Source organism: Octodon degus, unplaced genomic scaffold (assembly GCF_000260255.1).
Source record: "Octodon degus isolate 3935 unplaced genomic scaffold, OctDeg1.0 scaffold00120, whole genome shotgun sequence".
NCBI lineage: Eukaryota > Metazoa > Chordata > Mammalia > Rodentia > Octodontidae > Octodon > Octodon degus.
In genome coordinates, this window is record NW_004524696.1 from 4,765,875 (window position 1) to 4,787,670 (window position 21,796).

Consider the following 21,796-nt stretch of genomic DNA (forward strand, 5'->3'; position numbering starts at 1 on the left):
GGGAGTATTTGATGATTCTTTTTCTAGTTCTTTATTCTAAATGTTAGTCATTTGTCTGAGGAACAGTAGCAAAAATTCCATTCTGTGGGATGTTTTCACTCTGTTGGTAGTTTCTTTTCCTGTACAAAAGTTTTTTAAAGAGATGAAATTCTACTTATTGATTGCATGCGCGCGTGTGTTTGTGTGTGTGATACTTTCTTTTTGACTTTTGCTGTTCATAAACTCTTTGCCTACATCAATGTCTTCCAGAGTTCTACATATTCTTACTTTGAGAGAAAATTTAGTGTTTCTGTTTTAATATTCAGATCTTTGGTCCATTTTGATTTTAGTTTAACACATGGTAAAAGGCATATAGTTTTAATCTTTGACATGTAGAAAATCAGTTTTTCCGGGACTATTTGTTAAGGAAGGCTGTCTTTCTTCCAGTGAAGCTAGTTGGAACCTTTGTCAAAAATAAGGTGGCCAAGGGTGTTTGGAGTTGTTTCTGCGTTTTCTCATCTGTTCCATTGATCTTCAGGGTTCTCTCTCTTTTCTTTTTCTTGTACCGTGCTGTTTTTATCATGGTAGCATTGTATTGTGGTTCCAAGTCAGGCATTTTGATGCCCCTTGCTTTGCCTTTGTTGTCTGGAATTGACTGTTTGGTGATCCTTGCTTTTTTTTTTTATGAGCAGAATATATTTATTGAGAGAAAGAAAGCTCCTGTGCAAGAGAGGGCTAGGAAGGGGCCCGAGCAGGTAATTCCCTCATCCTTGCTATTTTTAAGAAATCTTTCATTTGTTGATTGCTACCTGCGAATTTGTCTTCTGCACCTGATATTCTGACCTCACATTGGTTAATTCTGCTGCATGTACATTAAGATGAGCTTTTAATTTCCTACGTATCCATTTGAATCTCTTTTGAAATGTAGTTTTTTCCTTTATTCATGATTTTCATCACTTTCCTAAGCTTCTGTATATTTTATGTCTGTATCTTCTCTAGATTCACTAACCATATGGTTATAATCTCTTTCATTATCTGTGAAGTTATTTCTGAGTTGTTTTCTAGAGCTTCATTTGTTTTCTTTTTTTCTTCTACTGGTGTGATTTTAGAAAGTTTAGCTGTGTGGCTTTTGATTCTTCTATCTGCATACCCCCTGGATTTGCCTTGGGTGAACTGGGGGTTTGGAGCTGCATCTTGCTTCTGTGTCTTCTCATTTTCTCTTTCCTTCTTTTTTTAGTGTATTTGGTATAGGGTCTCATTATGTAGCTCTGACTCATAGTGAGCCTCCTGTTTTCAGCCTCCCCAGTGCTGGAATCTCAGGCGTGTGCCACCACGCCCAGACTCAGTGGCCGGCTCAGCGCTCCTGGGGATGGGGCTGGCATGGCATGCGGTGTCATTTTTCTTATTTCTTTTAATTTGTTTTCTGCTTCGATTCTTACAAATTGCTTATGGTAGGTTGCTTTGTTACTATTATTGAGACCCCCTTAAGAAATGATTACTTTTCAGGATTGTTTCTAGTTATAGCTGGCCTTTGGCTTTTGACTCTGTCCCCAAATCCTGCCTTTTCAATTTATTAGGTATCAGTGACCACAGATTATAAATTGAATCTGTGGGATATTCAAGGTAGCTCTTGTCCTGACTTTTGAACCAGATTAGAAGGAGAAAATTCCCCTGCTTTCTTCTGATTACAGCTGAAACCTAAGGATAGAGATACGGTGCTGATCATGAGGTCTTAAGACAAGTGAGGGCTGTAAGAATATTTAAAGCAATGTACTAGCAATAATAAAAAGTATTGGGCCAGGGATATAGCTCAATGGCAAGCTATATATAGCCTGCCTGGCAAGTGTGAAGTCCTGAGTTCGATTTCTGGTACCAATAATAACAACAACAACAAAAGTGTCACCTGGTGAAACTACAATTTCTTTGTTGTCCCTTGTCTCGTCCTTGCAAGAATGCTTTGTTCTTCTAACTGTCCTGTAGTAACCAGTATTAATGTTCCAGGAGTTGCTTGCTACCCCTTCCCATGTACTGGCTAATAAAATAGTGACTATCTGGAGAATCTTGCTCTTTGCCCATCCTTGATTGACCTGCCAACCCCCCATTACACATTACTAAAGTGTCTCTTTTATTTTATCCTTTTGCCATACCCCTCATATAGATAGTTGGAGATCTTGCCAGGTCCCGATAATAGGGAAGAGAAGCTGCTGCCTATTTGGTTTATCCTCAAATTCTTTGGTTGTTGCCCTATGGTATTGTTTATGAGTCCTGGACAATCTCAGTATTGGTATACAAGGAAAAACAAGTGAATAAATATGTCATCTTGGGTGAAGTAGTACAATTAGTGGTAACAATAGCATCAGGTACAGTGTAGAAAATGGCAAGCTGTAGTAACTGTTAATTTGACACTTTAATCCATTGGTGCAAGATTTATAGTTACATAACAAAGGCTATAGCAAGTCAGAAAAGTATGTATAGTGAATATGCCCTCAATAGAGTGATTTTACCCTCAGGGGAGAAATTTAAAGTGATAAAAGAAAAAAATGAGAGAGCGAGAAATAAAAGGGATTAGAAGTAAGACTAAAGAACAAAAGAAGATTCCCCAAGCTTTGGAGACTAGTGAAGAAGACATAAGGAAAAGAGAAAGAAAAGACAGAAACAAGGACTACACAAAACCAAAAAATCTAAAAAGCAGCATTCAAACTCATGAAGTAAGAACAAAAACCATTCAAGGAAAAAGAAAAGGAAAGAAGAAAAACAAAGAGGAAAAAATGTGATTTCAAGCCTTCGGTTATCTTCTGGGGCCTCCAGTTTTGTAGTGCCCAATTCCCAGTGTGCCTCTGGTAGACAAAGGGACATACAGAGCCTATCTGTACCCTAGGTAATCCCAGCAAGCCTGCAGCAGGATTAGAGCAGGATGCCGAATCTGGTACTTTTAGCTCCACAGGAGTTCAGGGCCTGACTTGTTCAGCCCACAGCAGTTTGGGTGTCTCTTTCCATCTTGACCACAGCTCTCTAAGTCTGGATGTCTCCCGGAGTTGTGCTTCATCCAGTCTGGAAGTCCTGAGAGGAACTAGTCCTTGGCTGCTCTTCGTTCCAGGTTTGGTTGGCCTCTCTCTAAAGTGGCATCTGGCTGGCCTCCCTCTGCAGGGACTCACCGGCTGTGGCAGGTCACAGTATCCACTGGTCCCTTCACAGTATTCACTGCTCTGTTTCTCTCTGGAGGCCTCTGGGATTCCCCGCCTTTACTGTGTCTCTAGATTTTAGCTTCTCTTAACACTGCATGCTAGGAGTCAGAGAGAAAGTGTAATTCGCCATCTTTTTGCTTTTTCAGTTCTTAAAAGATACAGGATTATACCCTTCTTTTTTTATATTTCAAGGTCTGTCTCTTCACTTTCCCTCTGGCTCCAGTTCTCCCTGAAATCTTTCTTAGGTGCTGGGGATCCACATCCCTCCTTTATTCTTCCCAAGTTGCTGTATTCCAGTGTCTGGTTTGTAAGCTTCAGAGAAGCTAATCTGCTTCTGCTTATTGCTCCATTACTTCTTATAAGTCTCTAATATATGTTCTTTTGGACTTTAGATGATTTGTTTTAGTTTAAAGTGTTCCAATTTTGGGCTGGTGAGATAGCTCAGTAGACTAAGCACCTGCTTAGGCAAGCACAGTGGCCAGGGTTCTATCCTTGCACATGCCATGCCGGCCCTGCCCCAGGGTGCGCTGAGCCAGCCATTGAGTCCAGGCATGGTGTGCATGCTTGTACTCGCAGCGCTGGGGAGACTGAAAACAGTAGGATCACTATGAGTCCGAGCTGCGTAGTGAGAGCCTGTACCAAATACATTTTTTAAAAAAATTACACTTTTTGGATTTTTGTATTTAGAATCTTATAAACTAATTTTTCCACATTTTATTGAAATAAATAGCTCAAAATCTATAGTAGTTGGTAGTATTTAAAAAACAAAAAAACTCTGAGAAGTACACCAGAAAAGTTACCATAGACTCTAAACCACTTAGGAATATTTCTGTAACTGTCATATTGAAGTTCATGTTATTGCAGTAAACTACTTGCCAGAAGGGTGGTATCTAGAGAATAACAGACTGACACGGGCACAGCTCCACACATATACACTTACTTGCCCGCAGCTGTCCATGTAGGCTTGTTGGCAGCTGTGGCAGTACACAAAGTAATTGATGATGTGAAGCAGGCTCTGCCAGAGCAGAGGGACGAGTAGTATTCTGTGCGGTGGGCTTAGAGTCCCTGGTGCTGCAAGCACCATTTGAAGTCAGCAGAGACAGGCTACATGGGACAGGTAGAATGGGGCCCGGGCAGAGAGGGCAGTGTAGTGTGTTGGGGCTGGGAGACTGCTGAGAAAGGGGAGTCCTGGGAAAAGGCCTGGTGAGGTCATGCTTCCATTCCATAGGCCCTGGGGCAGCCAGGCGAGCAGCTTTGTACACATTGCACCTTCTGGCTGTCCAGAGATGGTCACATCTTCAGCAGGGTGCAGGTTTGTTAGGATGCAGGCCTCATCGTCATCCTAGTTAGCCAAGAGGTCTAGGGCTAACTCTAATGTGCAGAGTGTGATGGAGTAGAAGGGCTGTTGCCCAGATGGCTGTAGCTGGACATGAAGTGGTGCCAGGCTTCAGAGGAGCCAGGTGAGTGTTGGCTCCTTTTGCTGACCAGTGGAGAGCAAAAAGGTGGTAGTGGTATGTCTTGGTTCTCCCTGTGTTGCTTGGCCCTGCTCTCTTCATCTGAACAAATTGTGACTAAATCAGCATTTTAATTTAATATTTATTTATTTATTTAATGTATGTAGTACAGGGTCTACAGGGTCTTACTACACAGATCGGACTGGTAGTGATCTTCCTGTTTTCATACTCGCAAGTGCTGGGATTACAGGTGTGTGCCAACACACCCAGTTTCAATTGCTTTCTCAGTGTGCCCTTGGGCTGGGGCTGGCAAGACATGCTGGATGGAGACTCCTCCTTGCATTTGCCTAAGCATGTGCCTTAATCAGCTGAGCTATCTGGCCAGCCCAAAATCAGCATACATTTATTTATTTATTTAAATTAATTTTATTGAGAAAGAAATAGCAAGGAGATAGTTTCAAAACAGGTTAGTAGTACAGTTGCAATAATTAATACATTGCATATTGTTGTCTTTGTAGTAGTTATTCAGAGTACAAGATGCAGACATGATATCTTGTCTAAACACTATTAGTACAGATCCTCTCACTGAATTGAGAAAGTAGCTGTATATCTATCCTATTTTGTATATACAGAAATATATATATATATGTATATGTATATACATATATATATATTTTTTTTCACTCCTTCATTTATATCCCCCTTTACAAAATCAGCATTTTTAATAGACACGTGTCTGAGTACTAAAATGTACATATAGCTACCCCTGATACACATTAACCTGAACATTTGATAGAAAACTTGGTAGAAAGAAAATGGATGTAAGCCTAATAAGAGACCAAGGTGGGGATGCGAAGACATGAGACTCAAATTCTGCTTTATCATAGCAGGATTATTGTTGATGCAAAATAAGTTTTTTGTTTTTTTTTTTGTTTTTTTTTTGTTAAACACATCCAGAGTTGAAGAGGTCATAGTTTTTATAGAGATGTAACAAATGAGACTAGTTGGTTTTATTTTTGGTAGTATCCTGGAGGGAATTTTCTTTAATATCATCAAGTTACTAACAATCTGACAGTTTGTTATTTCCTTCAGTTATTATACAAAATCAGTTTAAAGACTTTTAGAGTGAAATCATTATCAGATTGCTCAAACTTGTATTCATTCTAGTTTTTTTCAGTGTAGTCTTATGTAGGGTCAGATAATGTTTGCATTTTAATGGAATTTACACAATATTTAGAAGAAATTTAGTAACACTTGATCCTCATTGATTAAACTCAGTGTTTTCATGTTGGATAACTCATTTAGAGAATTACTTAAATAGTTGTATTATGGAACTACAAATTTGAACCAAGTCAACAGCTGCTGCTGATAGGGCTAATTACTGAGTGTTTGCATGGTGCTGCTATACCCGTGTCTTCTGTACATCAGCTCCATGTGGTGGGTGAGGTGATGTCCCTATGTAGAGACTGAAGCAGGGCATGCCTAGGTCCATGCAACCTGTTACTGGCTGTGCCGAAGTAGAAGGAGACTTCACTTTAGAATATCTAGAGCAGAGGCCTCCAGTGAGAATAAGGTATTGGTACAAAGTCAACCATACAGGGAAACAAATTTATTAAAGTAGACCAAATAAGATCAGTCGTTTTTTAATTTAATTTAATTTAATTTTAGATTGGGTGTTGAGGCTGACCCCAAGCTCGTGGCAATCCTGTCTCAGCTGGGATTATAGATGTGTGCCACCATGCCTGGCTAGTCCTGTGTGTTTTGCATATCTAGCTGTATAATATCGGATCTGCTTTGCCTGTAAACCAGGTTAAATCAATGATGAGCTAATGTCTGTAGCTAAAAACTTACCAGTTGTGATGTGTTTTAAGGTGATCTGTTAAATTATAATCATATCTTGAGTTCTTTTTGGATCTTTTAAATGATTTCTTTGTGGTGTTGGTGATTGAACCTAGGGCCTCACACATGTGAGGCAGGCACTCTACTACTGAGCTATACCCATAGCCTTCCCTTTATCCCTTTTGTGATGTTAAAAGTCATTCTGCTTCTCTGAAGTTTTTGCAGAACAGATGGGCCAAGTAGCAATTTCCCATTAGTCACTTGGACACAGAACTCATTTGGCTTACCAATTCTGAGTTCTAAAATTTATGTGGAAGCAGAGACCCAGAATAACCAAAGCAGTTTTGAGCAAAGCAGAACTCATTATAGACCTGGACTTCCAAAACTGCAGTAATAGCATAGTACTGTCACAGAAACAGGCTTGATGAACAACGGAATAGAGCAGAAGATGCAGAAACAACCCCAAGCATCTTCAGCCGCCTGATTTTTTTTTTTTTTTTTACACCAAGGTACCAACAGTGTATGATGGAGAAAAGACAGCCTCTTAATAAATAGTATTGGTAGGGGCTGGGGAGATAGCTCAATAGAATAAGTGCTTGCCTGGCAAGCACAAGGGCCTGAGTTCAATCCCTGGTTCCACAAAAAAAAAAAAAAAAAAACTGGGAAAACTGTTTATCCACATTGAGAAGAATGGATCTAGATATGTATCTTTTGCCCTATATCAAAATGAAATTAAAATCGATCAAAGACCTAGGTATAAAAACAGAAGCACTAAATCTGCTGGAAGATATAATAGGTAAAACTGTTGATTTTGCTTTGTTTATTTGTATTTTAGGCAAAGGTCTATAGGATGTTCAGGGTCTCACTGCTAGATCAGATTCGAAGTAATCCCTAATCCACCTGTTTATAGCATCCCAAGAGCTGGGATTACAGGCGCAGCACCACGCCCAGTCTCAGTTGCCGTCCCAGCACCCCGGGGGCAGGGCAAAACCGTTGATTTCATAGGCATACACAAGGACTTCCAGAACAGAGCTCCCTTTCACAAGACAACACCAAGAATCAACAGATGGGAGTATGTCCAACTAGAAATTTTTGCACAGCAAAGGAAATAAGCAGCAGAATGAAAAACAGTCTATAGAATGAAAAAAAAAATTGTTGCCATGTACTCCTCAGATAGATGATTTGTATCTAAAATATATAAAGAACTGAAAAAGAAATTAACACACCCTCCCCCCAGTAAAAGACCTGGTCAAAAATTTGACCATCAAAATGAATAGATGCGAAAAAAAGAATAGGGGCTTCTCAGAAGAAAAAGTACAGCAGGCCAATAGATACGTGAAAAAGTATTCAGGATCTTGACCATTGTATAAATGCAGATCAAAACAGTAAAAAACCCATCTTCAGTCCAAATGGATTCAAGGATTCAAAAGACAAATGCTGGTTAGTTTGAAGGATGGTGATGGTGGAAGCCTTCTTCATTGTTGGTAGGAATGTAAGCTAATACAACCACTGTGTTAATTAGTATCTCTAAAAATAGAAATTCCATTTGACCCAGCTGCTCTTCTCTTGGGTATCTTCCCAAAAGAGCTAAAGCTGTCATGTTACCGTAATACTTGTGTGCCTATGTTTGTAGCAGCACAGCTCACACGGGTTAAGCCATAGAAGCAGCCTACATGTCCATCCGCAGGTGAATGGATGAAGCAAATATGATATATTTCTATATGTTTATATGTATTTCTATATGTTTATATGTATTTCTATATGTTTGAATACTTGTAGGAAAGGAGATGGCTCTTGAGACCATACTAAGTGACATCAGACACAAAAGGCTAAAAGTATTACATAATTGCTTCAATATAAGAGACCCAAAATATAAATAAAGAGCAAAATCAAAGAGAGTTAGTAGGAAACATCCTGGAGGGAATCTGGAAGAGGAAGGAGAAGGGAAGATAGGCAGAAGAAATGGGAGTGAAATGATCAAGATACAGTGCTTGTAGGTACCTGTGCACCAGTTTTCCAAGAAGAGTATAATTACTAGGTATTGCAAGCATATACTAATACAAACTTTAAAGAACCATTTGGTCAAGGTGGGTATGGGAGCATGTGCCTATAAGCTGAGGCAGGAGGATTGCCATGAGTTTGAGTTCATGGCTAGCCTAAGCTGAATAGTGAATGAAGACCAATGTGAATTACACAGTGATACACTGTGGGGGAAAAGAAAATGTGGTGTTCTCTCCTTTCCCTAGTGTCCTCTCCTCCAATAGAGAAATTGTTTCATACATCCAAATTTGGACATGGTAATACATTTTTTGAGAGGTAAAATGATATTTGTTCCAGAGGAAAATATTTGTATATTACTTACTCATTTTTCTTTCTTTTGTACTGGAAATTGAACCTAGGACTTTGCACTTACTAGGCAGGCACTTATGCCACTGAGCTATGTCCCTGGCTTAATTTTTCTAAAGTACCATTAATTGTCTGGCATCTTTGATTTTTTTTTTTTTGTTGTTGTTGTTCATGATCGTGGTTCTTTTAAGGAGTAGTGATCGGGACCTGTCTGTGCTGCTCACCACTTTGTTTCCTCCCCAGAACCTCATCTGCTCTGAGTGTGGAGATGAGTTTACACTGCAGAGCCAGCTGGCCATACACATGGAGGAACACCGGCAGGAGCTGGCTGGCAAGCGCTTCCACACCTGCAAGGCATGCAAGCAACAGTTTGAGACCTCCCCAGAGCTGAAGGAGCACATGAAGACTCACTATAAAGTTAGGTATGTGTTGTTCCCTAAGCCTGGTAAAAGTTCTGTGTAGGATGTGAAGAATTGTTGTGCCGCTGTCATTGAAAGTATTTACCACTGTGGAGAAAACCCACATGGGCTGCCAGCGTCACACTGCATGCCTGATGTGTGGCTGCAGTGCAGGTGTTATGTGGGAGGACCAGCCTTGTGGTAGAAATACTTGACAGATTTACAGTATGAAAGCTATAGAGCAAGTGCCTGGCACTGTTTGTGTATTTGTTTATTTTTGCTTCTTGACACAGGGTCTCACTATGCAGTTCAAGCTGGTTTTGAGCTCACTTTGTAGCCCAGGCTGGTCTTGAACTTGCGATGATCCTCCTGCCTCAGCTTCTGAGCGCTGGGATTACAGGCGTACACCACTGGCACTGTAATTTTATGAGCACTTACCAGAATTTGTAAAATGGATTTATAATTGCTTCATTTGCTGCCTTTTTCTTTTCTTTTTTCATTTGCCACCTTTTTAATGAGTACTTTTGAGCATGTCTATGTACCTGGCACTCTTTTTAGCATTTATACAAAAATATGTATAGCTAGAATCATTAGATTACTACAAGCAACTCCCATCAGGCTGATTTGATTTGATTTTTTTGGTGGGGAGTTGTTTGGGACAGAGTTTCTGTGTATTTGAGGCAGGCCTTGAGCTCACCATGTAATCCAGGCTGGCCTGGAGCACCTTGAGCTTGCAGTGATCTCCCACCTCAGCTTTCCCAGTGCTGGGATTATAAGTGTGGGTCATGCCTGGCTCAGCTTGCTTTTATATCACCATTTTGCAGATGCAAAAACCTCAGTTAGACAGACCAATTAACGTTGATAAGGTTTCATAGCTGGTGAGTTAAGAATTAAAGATTTAAAACCCAGTTTAAAAGTCTACTTTTAGAATTTAGAATCTTAACCATGCTTATAGTAGATTCTTACATACATTTATTTCTAGTGAAACCAGTTTTCAAAATTTTCACATTTTATCTACTCCTGATTATTTATTTTGCTGTACTTTTGTTTCTTAATAAAATGAAATGAAGCACTCTTTCTGGTCCTTGTGCTATAGTTAGTTCATGGTCATCAGTTGTCCCAGTTTCAGACCTGATTTCTTTTTTTTTTGGCGGAACCGAGGATTGAACTCAGGCCCTTGCGCTTACCAGGGAAGCGCTTATTCCACTGAGCTGTCTCCCTGGCCCCTTCAGACCTGATTTCTTCAACAAACTGTAAGAGGAAGTTCCAGTTTATTGGTGTAACTACTATCGGTTTAGCTTGTTACCCTTCTCATCCCCATTGATTAGGAAGTATCTGTGTGTTTAACAAGAAGTTCCACATGGATGCATTCATAAGATGTATGAAATGTCTAAATGGTGTGTAGCATGTATTTATTGTCTTAGATGCAGCATATTAGAAAGGCCTGAACATCTCCACCTGGTCACCCATCTCTTTGTTACCTTTTCATTTTGGCTTGATTCTTTTTTAAAAATTTTTTTAAAATGTATTTTAGTACAGGGTCCACAGGGACACATTACACAGATCTGACTTGTAGTAATCCTCCTGTTTTCAGCCTCCCAAGTGCTTGGATTACAGGTGCATGCCACCATTCCCAGCCTCAATCAACGTCTCAGCACACCCTGGGGGTAGGGCCGGCACGGCATGGTGGGGATCAAACCCCAGTCGTTGTGCTATGCCTAAGCAGGTATGTTAGTCCACTGAGCTATCTGGCTGGCCCTTGGCTTGATTTTTTTTAAAAATTTATTATTTATTTTAATGTTCATTTTGTTAATTTTTGAAAAAGCGTTACCCTAATACTGTATTATTTCAGTGATTTTTATATAAAACATAAATGCATATTTTCTGTACACATTAGATTTTTATTCTGGTGAGGCTTTGGAACTGATGGTTTTCATGAAGGTTTTAAAGATAATTGGAAATAGGTAGGTGGTCATTACACACATAGCCAGTCCTGACTTCTAGGTTTTCCTGGATTGAGGGGTGAATCAGGCAGATGAGGCAGAATCCTCAGGACTTTTCATTTAGTAGAACCAAATCAGGGTGACAATTTCTGTCATGGGAGTCAGAGGTGAGGCACTTCTTTCACACTGGCCTTATTAAGCAGGAAGGAGATCAGGCAAGAAAAAGTAGTAGACCCAGGTGAAGGAAAAGCAGGCTCAGGCAGAGTAGATGCCTGAATTCCAGCATTGAGCTTCCTGTGTTTGAGAATCAGAAAGCAGAGGAATGTGAGGAGTGCCCCTGGCAGGGAGTGTGGGGCTGAGACTGATCAGGCTTGAGGATGACTCTGCCTGCCCTGTGGGCTGGAGAGCAAGCAGGAGGGGCCCCTTCCAGACGCTGCTGCAGAGGTGCCAGGAAAGGGTGGTTCTGTTCCATGACCATGATGAGAGCCAGAAGTATAGAGAGATGTGGCAATCTTAAATATCACATGATTACTCTTTTATGAGGAACCCAAATTACAAGTAAGGAGCAAGATAAGATTATACTAGGAGGTAGGGGGATAGATCTTTCTCAGAGAGAAAAGGAATCAGATGAAGGGAGGGAGAAGGGGGTAAGAGAAAGGATGAAAAAGGGAATTGAGATGTGTTTTATTTGTGTGCCAACTCCACACAAGAACTGAAGACATTCAAACATGTACTAATTAAAAATTTAAAACTTAAAAAAATTAATATACAACAGATCTCACAGTAAAACAACATTTCTTTGGCTGCAGAAGAAACCAACAATTACACACCTGGGTGTGTTCAATGTTTACCTCACCAGTAATTAGGAAGGGGCATGAGGAAGGGAAAATTTCCTTAACCTCATGCTTCAGTAAGCTTCTCAATAACAATAACAGGTGAGTGGGTATTCAGAGGTTGGGACTCTCACCTGAAATGGATGTCCACATATTTGCTGAGCACATCTTTGCACCTTATTTCTTAACAAAAATAATGGTAATCTGGCTGAATTTGTGAAGTCTTGCTCTAATTATTAAATATTTACTGGAGCATTTTAAAAAATTGGGGGTTTAAGAGTAAAACCAGCAGGTTTTGAAGGTGGACTTGAAGAATCCAATATGACCCCTAAAATTTTGAGCTGTGCCTTTAGAAGTCTGCATTTCCTGACCTGGAAAGGAGCAGGTTGGGATAATGCAGAGTTCTGTTTTCAGTGTTAGGTTGGTGCTTCCAGCCAGCCAGCCACCTGTGAGGCAAAGCCAAGAGGTCTGTTATTCAGGGCTGGAGCCCAGAGGAAGTTTTTGGGTGTGGGAGGTAGAAGCTTGTAAATCATTTGTTGGCTACTGAAAACAAGGAGACTGTAGGAGCTAGCTTCAGGGTTGTTCTGACTTTTTTTTTTTAACTAGGTTTTTCTTTTCATCAGAAGCAGAAAAAAATGGAATGTTTTGATATTAAATGTAAGAAACTATTGAATGTGTGTATGTCTTTTCTGTTATATGACTGATTTACCATTAATATGTGTTCTGAGATCCCTCAGTTAAACTTTCTGTGGGATTTTCACTACTTAATGACTATTTTCTCCTCTGTATTACATAGGGTATCAAGGTCTTATAATAGGAACATTGACAGAAGTGGTTTCACATATTCGTGTCCACACTGTGGAAAGACTTTTCAAAAGCCAAGTCAGTTAACGCGACATATAAGGATACATACAGGTATGAAAATCTTTCACTTTCATGTCATCGTTTATGTGGCTTAAGGGAAAGAAAATATGTTTCATAATTCAATCTTAGCTTTTTGATAATTTTGTTACACAATTTTGGTGAAACTATCCAACCTTTGTGTGATTTCATTCTTTTAGTTGAGTTGTATGGATATTTGTCATATAGTTGTTCTAAAGTATAAATGGAAAAATATATGTAGTGCTCATAAAAGGGCTTGATACATGGTATAGTGTAACTGAAAAATACTGTTATCATTAATGTGATATTTATTTGCTCATTTAGTTTATAAATACTTATAATAGAGTATTACTGTGTCAAGGATTGCACTGGACTGAGTGGGCACTGTGTCTTTGTATTTTATTCTAAAAATACTTTCATTGACTGGGCTATAAAACATTAAAGTAATATGAACTCTCTGTGCCTTAGCTTGCTCAATTTTAGTTTACTTGAGTATTTGAAAGTAAGTGTAGTGTTTATAACTGGATACTTTGACATCTTATAAAACGTAGTCAAAAATTTATAATACTGTAATGTGGGTTGTCTTCTCTAGGAAACGACAAAGGAAGACTGCAAATGTTTTTACTTAAAATTAAAATGGCCCATGCTTTGTCATTTTGTTTTCTTCTGTTCTCGTTTGGTTCCCTTTATAGTAATGAAGCAATGAAATCTTTAGTATTTGGTCAGCTGTCATGGTTTGTTAACGAGCTCTGATTACATTATATTGTTTTTTTCTTTTCCAGTGTTTTAATGAAATATCTCTTTGTGGAGTATTGTAGAATCCCCATACGATTTCAAAGCTTGTTTACATGTCTAAAGTTGGTAGTTTTAGAATATCATATATTCTTAGAGCAAGAGAAATTATTCTTTTAAATGTGACAATACATTGTGTTTATATAAGTTCTAGCTTATTTTAAATATTAATAAGAAATAGTTTGAAAATATAGTTTGTATAAAGTAATGTAGCCGGGGCTGGAGAGATGGCTCAGTGGTCTAAAGCACCTACTTAGAACAAGCTTAGCAAAGCATCAGGGACCACGGTTCAATCCCCCAGCACCACATGCCAGCCAGCCCCGCCCCCTGGTGGGCTGAGCTGGCCACACACACACACCACACTCTCTCTCTAAATAAATAAATAAATAAATTAAAAAAATAAAAAAAAAGATTAAAAAAAAATAAAGTAATGTAGCTTGTAAAGAGTCATAAACAGCATAGCCAATGGACCCTTTCTCATGCTCTTTTTTGATGTCATGCACCTTAAACAGGTTTATATCTTCCCCTTTCAAATATATAAAAACATACATGTTCTAAGTATCTTCGTACATCCAGAGCTATGTATACATGGCATGTTATACTTGTATGACTTTGGCACCCACATTGAACTTTTGCACACATCATTGTTCTCGCTGTCTCTGAGCTGCCGTGTGTGCTGGGGAGGGCAGTTTTCTCAGTCCCTGGTATGGTTTCACAGGCTAGTACTGTTTGAACACAAGGCAGGCTGGCCTGTGACTGAGGTAATGGATCTCCTGTGCACTGCCCCTTCTTTTGCATGTGCTCCCAATCAGATGGTTCACATGTGGTGAGCTTGGTTTTTGAATGGCTGAGCTTCACGGTACCTGTGATAGTGTAGCATGGAAGTATGTGTGACCCATCCAGGCTTGTTCCAGGAAAGGCTGTCATGTAGGACAGGAAGGGTGTCCTCACTGAGGTCGGGACCTAGAGCAGACTTCCTAACTGCCTGCTTCTCTTCTCCTGCCCTGCTCTCTAGAATAGAACAGGCTCTTTGCCATTCTATCTCATGTGTTTGCTTATTACCCTGAGAAGCAGGGAACTATCTGATATTATTTCTGACTCACACCATATTTAAGGATATTAGTATTTAATTGATACTAGACCTTAAACTAGCTTGCAGTTATGTGTTTTAACCTAATTTTTTTCTTCATTCTTTTATGCACATATTTAATGAAAACTAATGCGTGTGAGGTACTCTTCTAGGTACTGAAGGTAGAGTCATGACCAAAACAGACAAAAACTCTACCTTTGACTGTACATTTTAGTGAGGAAAGATGTATAATAAGTAAACTATTAAAAGTCACTATGATGAAGGGAAGGAGAAAGGAAGGAAAGAAGGGCCAGCCAGACAGCTCAGTGGACTAAAGTGCCTGCTCAGGCAGGCGCAGGGACCAGGGTTCAATTCCCCTGGTGTGCCGTGCTGGCCTTGCCCCTAGGGTGTGCTGAGACAGGGATTGAGACTGGGTGTGGTGGCGCACCCCTGTAATCCCAGTGCTTGGGAGGCTGAAAACAGGAGGATAACTATGAGTCTGATCTACGTAGTGAGACCCTATGGACTCTGTACTAAATACGTAAAAGAAAAAGGAAGAAGGGAAAGAAATATATGCATATAAGATAACTAAACTAATTGTACTACTAATTTTTATTGGTTTATTGAAAAGAACATTTTAAATTAAATGCTTAATTTAAAAAATATTTTTGACCAATCTTTCATACTTATATCTGGTAATCTGAATACTACTTTGAAAATAATATATAATATAGCAACCATTGTTGGTTTCCTATCATCTTGTTTTGAAATTTTGTATCTTTTAAATATTTTTTAGTTTTTATTCTCTTTAAAATAGAAAAAGAAGTCACTGATGATAAATTAAGCAGAAAAAGGAGTTGATGGATAAAGGAGATTCTGATGTTAGCTAGAATGGATGTTAAGTTATTCCTGAGAAGGAGAGGGAGACCTCATTGCAGAGGTCTCCAGAGTGGTACTCCTGCTATATTGGGGCAACTGCATGAGGTAGATCAGGAAATAGAGCAGTATGATTTGCTTTGGTGCCACTGAAGGGCCATAGACAGCTAAGGCCTGCCCTGGCCTGTTTTAAGAGTGCCTCCCTAAGAGATTTATCTGCGTATATAAGCAGGATGGTTTGGACAACTATACTGTGCATTTCTACTGGTCGATGGAAAGAAGCAGTTAATGCTTTAATTTGTTTTTTCTCCTTTTTTCAATTGTTTATACTTGTTCTCCTTAATTTTTCGTACATTTCTCTTTTTCGTCTTCCAATTTTACACGCATATATCTGATAATATGAATAACTGGTTAGAAGACAGCACTGTGTATTACAACAAATACTGTGAAATTCATATTACTTTGAAATTCTTTTTTTTTTTTTTTTTTGCGGAACCGGGGATTGAACTCAGACCCTTGTGCTTGCCAGGGATTCACTTATTCCACTGAGCCATATCCCCAGCCCCTACTTTGAAATTCTTTATCACTTGTAAGTTTTTGTTTTAATTCTAATTTGTACTTTCTTTAAAAAAAAAAAAGAAAGAATGCTTCCCTCTGAGCAGATAAGAGTCCATACAGGCCTGGGAATAGAGCATGTCTATCCGCTCATGTGGCTCGTTTATGCCTTGGGCCAGGTGGGGGTTTAGGTGTGGCTCAGGGCTGCCCTGGATGTACTTATGAGGCAGAACCAGTAGAATTCTCTGATCTGTGTAGTGTAGCCATGAGAGAAACTGTAGTAGGGGATGACTGATACTCAGAAGGATGGCACTGTATGGAGTGTGCTAGTTTTAAGATTTTTGAGTAGACAGTTATATGTCTGAATGTAGAATTTGGGGAGCTGTTTTTGCTATAGGAGTAGGTTTGAGTGTTGAGTTTGGATAACTAGCATTTTCTCTTTTCAGTCTTAAAATGTTCATATGTAATGATCCTTTTTCTCCCTCTCTAGGTGAAAGGCCATTTAAATGTAGTGAATGTGGAAAAGCTTTTAACCAGAAGGGGGCATTGCAAACCCACATGATTAAACATACAGGTGAAAAACCCCATGCCTGTGCCTTTTGTCCTGCTGCCTTTTCTCAGAAAGGGAATCTTCAGTCCCATGTACAGAGAGTTCACTCAGAGGTAAACACAGTATTTGGGCTGTGCAGTGTTTCATGGTGCTATTGGTGAACCTGAGAAATTGTCTTCCATCTTTTGGAAGTGCACATTGAGCTGTATATTTTGGTGCCTGACCGTAATTCCAGTTACTGGGAGGATGAAGTAGGAGAATTACAAGTTGAAGGCCAACTGGGCAAGTTAGCCAGCCCTGACTCAAAGTAAAAAAGAAAGGGCTGGGGATGTAACTCAGTATTCCCTGGGATCAGGCCCCAGTAGTGGGGGAAAAAAAGTACCAATTGAATTTTTCCTGACCAACCTGTTTTGAAAAAGTGTATATGTGGAATCGTTCTGATTTAGTGTATATAGAAGAAGTATATTATCTTTTATGATCATGGTTTGGTAAATGTCACACTTTTGTTAGTTATGATTTATCAACTTGAATAATGCATTTTATCCCTTGAAGCAGAGTTCAAACACTATCAAGTTTAAAGGCAAGAAATACTATTGAGAAAAGGTATGTTTCTCATTGCTGACATGGATAAGCTGTTGATGTTTTTCCTGGTGGGACCTGTGCTGTGTGTCCCCCAGCTGCATGTTTCAGTCACTGCTGTGCTGTGTGCAGCTCATACTGCTGTGTAGATCCTGTGAACCTATTTCTGTAAAGCAGATTAATCTTTGTTCTTATGGTTAGACTTTGAGCTCTTATTTAAGTTTTAGTTACAGAATATAAAGAAATTTTGTTTTATTTTTATTTTTTTGAGACAGGGTTTTGCCATGCAGTTCAGGCTGGCCTTATGCTCACTTTTGTAGCTCCCAGGCTGGTCTTGAACTCACAGTGGTCCGCCTGTCTCAACCTCCCGAGTGCTGGGATTACAGGTATGCACCACCATGACTAGTTGTGGGGTTCAGGGGATTCCGGGCCTGGCATGGCATGTGGTGCCAGGGATCTGGGACCTTGAGCTTGCCAGGCAAGTGCTTAAGCCACTGAGCTACCTCCCTGACCCCTATGAAGAAATATTTTAACAATACAAGTACTTCTATCATGACTCAATTTATTCTGTGAAACTTTTGTAGTGATAGCTATCATATTTTTATTTTTTAAATTAATTTATTTTTGTTATCATTTTTAAAAGTAAATAAAATATCATTTTAATTTTTCCTTGGAATTAAGCCTCAAGTGTCACTTACGTGACCTTGGAGTCTAAAAATCTTCATTAGCTAAGACCCAGTGATAATAGGAAGGGTGTGTAAATCTTGTTGAGGTATTGGTACTATGAAGTTTTGTCCCAGAAGAGAATTTTAGGGCTCTGTAGGTCATTCTTCTGGAGTTGCCACTGAGTGTAGAAAATTGCTTGGGTAAGTTGCCTGTTTGGATGGCATAGACATCCCTCCCTGGAACTTCAGGATAGTGTTGTGAGATACTGTCAGTGTCCCCACATTTAGAGACCTCTATAGCAGGCCATGTACCTATCTGTACTATATTGTGGAAGACATCCTGGGACTTACAGTTGGTGCATTGCTCTGGAAAGGGCCTCTTGAGATTGGTTTGTGAATTTTTTTTTTTTTTTTGAGACAAAGTCTCACTGTGTATCCTAGGCTGGCCCGGAGCGCACATCTGTCCTCCTGCCTCAGCATCCCTAGTGCTGGGATTCCAGGTGTGTACCACCTGGTTTGTAAATATTAATTCAATTCTGCCAGGCAGCAAAAATCTCATATTTGGTTGATAAGTTATTAGAAACAGAATGGAAATCTTATTAAAGTTTATAGAGGGCTAGTCAGTTTTTAAGCCAGACTTTATAACTGCACTGATCACTAATGTTGAGTGATGGAATATTTTGGACATTTATTCTGTTCATATATGTTCTTACTCATTTTTACTCATTCTGTTGCTCTCTGTAGTCTGCTTTTGGTTTTATTATAGTTTTAAAAATTAGTCATTGATATAGAATATCAAAATAGGGGATGAAAAATTTACATATAGTGTGACCATCCTTTAAGAATTGTATGTTAGATCCTCAAAAGATAAATATTTATAAATGTTTGATTTTGTTACTGAGTATAATATTTAACTATGAGAGAAATTGAGAACACATGGCAGACATTTTTTTATTAAATTACAATGATTGAAAGATGTTCTTTTACCCTGGAGCCATTTTGTTTCCCGTTTGAACCCAGGACCTTTGCACTGAGTTACATCCCAGGCCCTTTTATTTTTAGTTGAGACAGGGTCTCACTAAGTTGTATAGGCTGGGTTTGAACTTGTACTCCTTCTGTCTCGGCCTCCCAGAATGTTGGTCTTACAGATGTGTGTCCCATGCTAAGTTGAGCGGTTTTTTTTTTTTACAAAATAGATTGTGAAATTTTTAAAATTAATCTTACTTATGCTAGCACTATTTATGAAATGTTGGATCATTGATTCTAGAACTGTCTGATGTAAAAGAAATTAATGTTGAAAGGCTAGGTTATTTTTCTCATTTTAATGAGATATAGCAAATATGATTTGGTACAATTTAAGTATTTAGTAATTGTAAAGAAATAACTTTTTTTTGTTTTTATTCTTTAAGGTGAAGAATGGTCCTACCTATAATTGTACAGAATGTAGTTGTGTATTTAAAAGTTTAGGTAGCTTAAATACTCATATCAGCAAGATGCATATGGGTGGCCCTCCGAATTCTACAAGTTCTACAGAGACTGCGCATGTTATAACGGTAAGTGTAGTATTTTGGTTTTATTTTGGTTTTTAAGAGTTTTAAAAACCAAAATATAGGGCCAGCCAGATAGCTTAGTGGATTGAAGCGCCAGTTTAGGGAGATGTAGAGGTCAGGGGGTTCAATCCCCAGCCTGCAGTGCCGGCCCTGCCCCTGGGGCGCGCTGAGATGGTCGATTGAGAGTGGGCCTGGTGGCACGTGCACCCGTAAGGCGCTTGGGAGGCTAAAAAGCAGGAAGGATCACTACCAGTCTGATCTGTGTAGTGAGACCTTATAGTAAAATACATAAAATAAATCAATAAAATTTGTTGTTTAAAATATGATCTTTAAAATTAACTAGTTAATACCAAAAAAGTATTATGAAATTTTTCTATGAAAATGAAATGCTGCTTTTTTTTAATTAATGAAAGAAAACTAGTCTTTAAACTTTAGAATAATGGTAAATAATCCTGACTTATGGACTATCATCTGAATTTGTGAAAATAAAATGAGGTGTAGTCGTTAACATTCAATTACAATTGATGTATTATTCATACTAAATGTTTATCTTTACATTATAATTCAAGAATTAACTAGCTTTTGTAAATGATTTTATTACTTTCTAATGTAGCAGTCTGTGAAACTAAGTGCCCACCAGAAAAGGTGCACAGATTCCCCCCAGTAGTGTGTGTGTGTGTATATATAGATAGATAGATAGATAGATAGATAGATAGATTTATTTTATTTTATTTTATTTATTTTATTTTATTGATAGAGGCAGGCCTTCATTTTTTACCTTAAAGTGTCTATCACATGCTCTGTTAAGATGGCAAGGAGGTTCTTTATTTATGTTTTTTTAATTAATAGGCTAATTTTAGAAAATTTGAGCACGAAGTACAGAGAACACCCCCCATTTCTCTTATAATTAACACTATATTGGTGTGGTATATTCGTTATAATTGGTAAGTGAATATGGACATGATAATTGCTAACTGAAATCCACAGTGCACGTGCGGGCTTACCCTAGTGCTGGATATTCCGTGTCAGTGGACGGATGTGCCCGCCTCTGCAGTACGAGAATGAATACGTAGGCGGAGCGCATGGCCTTTAGGATGCAGCATTTCGGATTCCTTGGCTTCTGCAGGAATCAGATCGGCTGCCTCTTCTAATGCAGCCCTGCCTTAGATTTTCTTGGCTTAGATTTGTTCTTCAAGTTGTCTGTTTTTCAAAAAATATATGGAGTGTTCTTGACCACTCTGGTTTGATTATTTCTTTTTATTTTTGTAACTTATGCTTTTAAAATCTATTCAATTATTTTTTTAATGGACGACTAGGAACACGAGGGTTAATGTGCTCTGCTATTTTGAATTGAGTCTCTAAACAAAAACTTTTAGAAAGTCAGGATAGAACAGTTCATTTGAGTGTGTTCTTTTAAGAGCCAGTATTGTGCCTACCAGAAGAATCAGTGCGGCATTAATCTGATTTGTTCCTCATTACACTGGTAAAATTTCTATTTCTATTTTTTTTTTTTTTTTTTTTTTTTTTTTGTTTTGCGGAACCGGGGATTGAACTCAGACCCTTGCGCTTGCCAGGGAAGTGCTTATTCTACTGAGCCATCTCCCCGGCCCCTGAAAATTTATATTTCTAATGACAATGTTACTGTGTTCCAGGCCACACTCTTCCATACCATACCTCTTCAGCAGACAGAAGCCCAGGGCTCCTCAGCCTCAAGTCAGCAGAATTCTCAGGCAGTGACCGATGTCATCCAGCAACTCCTGGAACTCTCTGAGCCAGGACCTGTGGAGTCACACCAATCTCCACAGCCTGGGCAGCAACTAAGTATCACAGTGGGCATCAACCAGGACATTCTACAGGTGAAGCACGTTTACCTGCTGGCGTGAGGCTTTCACACTTGGTGGCAGAAACCAGGAGTGGTAGTTGAAAGAGATTTTTCAGGGCTTGTCTCAGTGAAAATGTACTGATTTTAAATGATTTAGAAGGTTGTTATTTAAAATGAAAAAGGTTACAGTGAAGCAAAATTTGCCTGTTCAGTTCACTATGGATACTATAGAATTATAAAGGATTTATTAATTTATACATTAAGAAAATCTGAGAACCATCTTTTATGTGACTTTTATTTTTCAAAACTTGTATCTATTCCTTTTGAGAGATGAGGTGCAGCTATTTTATTCTTGAGGTTTTGTATACTATTTGAGACAGTCATAGGCATTTATGATGTAGAGGCTTTTGTGTTACTGTTAGGCGAGTGGCCCAGACATACATGGGAGAAGACAAGGAAGCGAGCAGGGAGCCCTCCAT

At 39.0% G+C, this 21,796-nt stretch overlaps 1 protein-coding gene across 1 annotated transcript in view; it reads left to right on the forward strand.

Moving 5' to 3' along the window:
- Znf236 (zinc finger protein 236) overlaps positions 1-21,796 on the forward strand; it is a 141,633-nt gene that overhangs the window by 29,656 nt on the left and 90,181 nt on the right. The window contains exons 3-7 of the mRNA XM_023700080.1: positions 9,047-9,225; positions 12,774-12,892; positions 16,642-16,814; positions 19,355-19,498; positions 21,148-21,351. Coding sequence (XP_023555848.1) covers positions 9,047-9,225; positions 12,774-12,892; positions 16,642-16,814; positions 19,355-19,498; positions 21,148-21,351 — 819 coding nt within the window. The remainder of the gene's footprint in view (positions 1-9,046; positions 9,226-12,773; positions 12,893-16,641; positions 16,815-19,354; positions 19,499-21,147; positions 21,352-21,796) is intronic.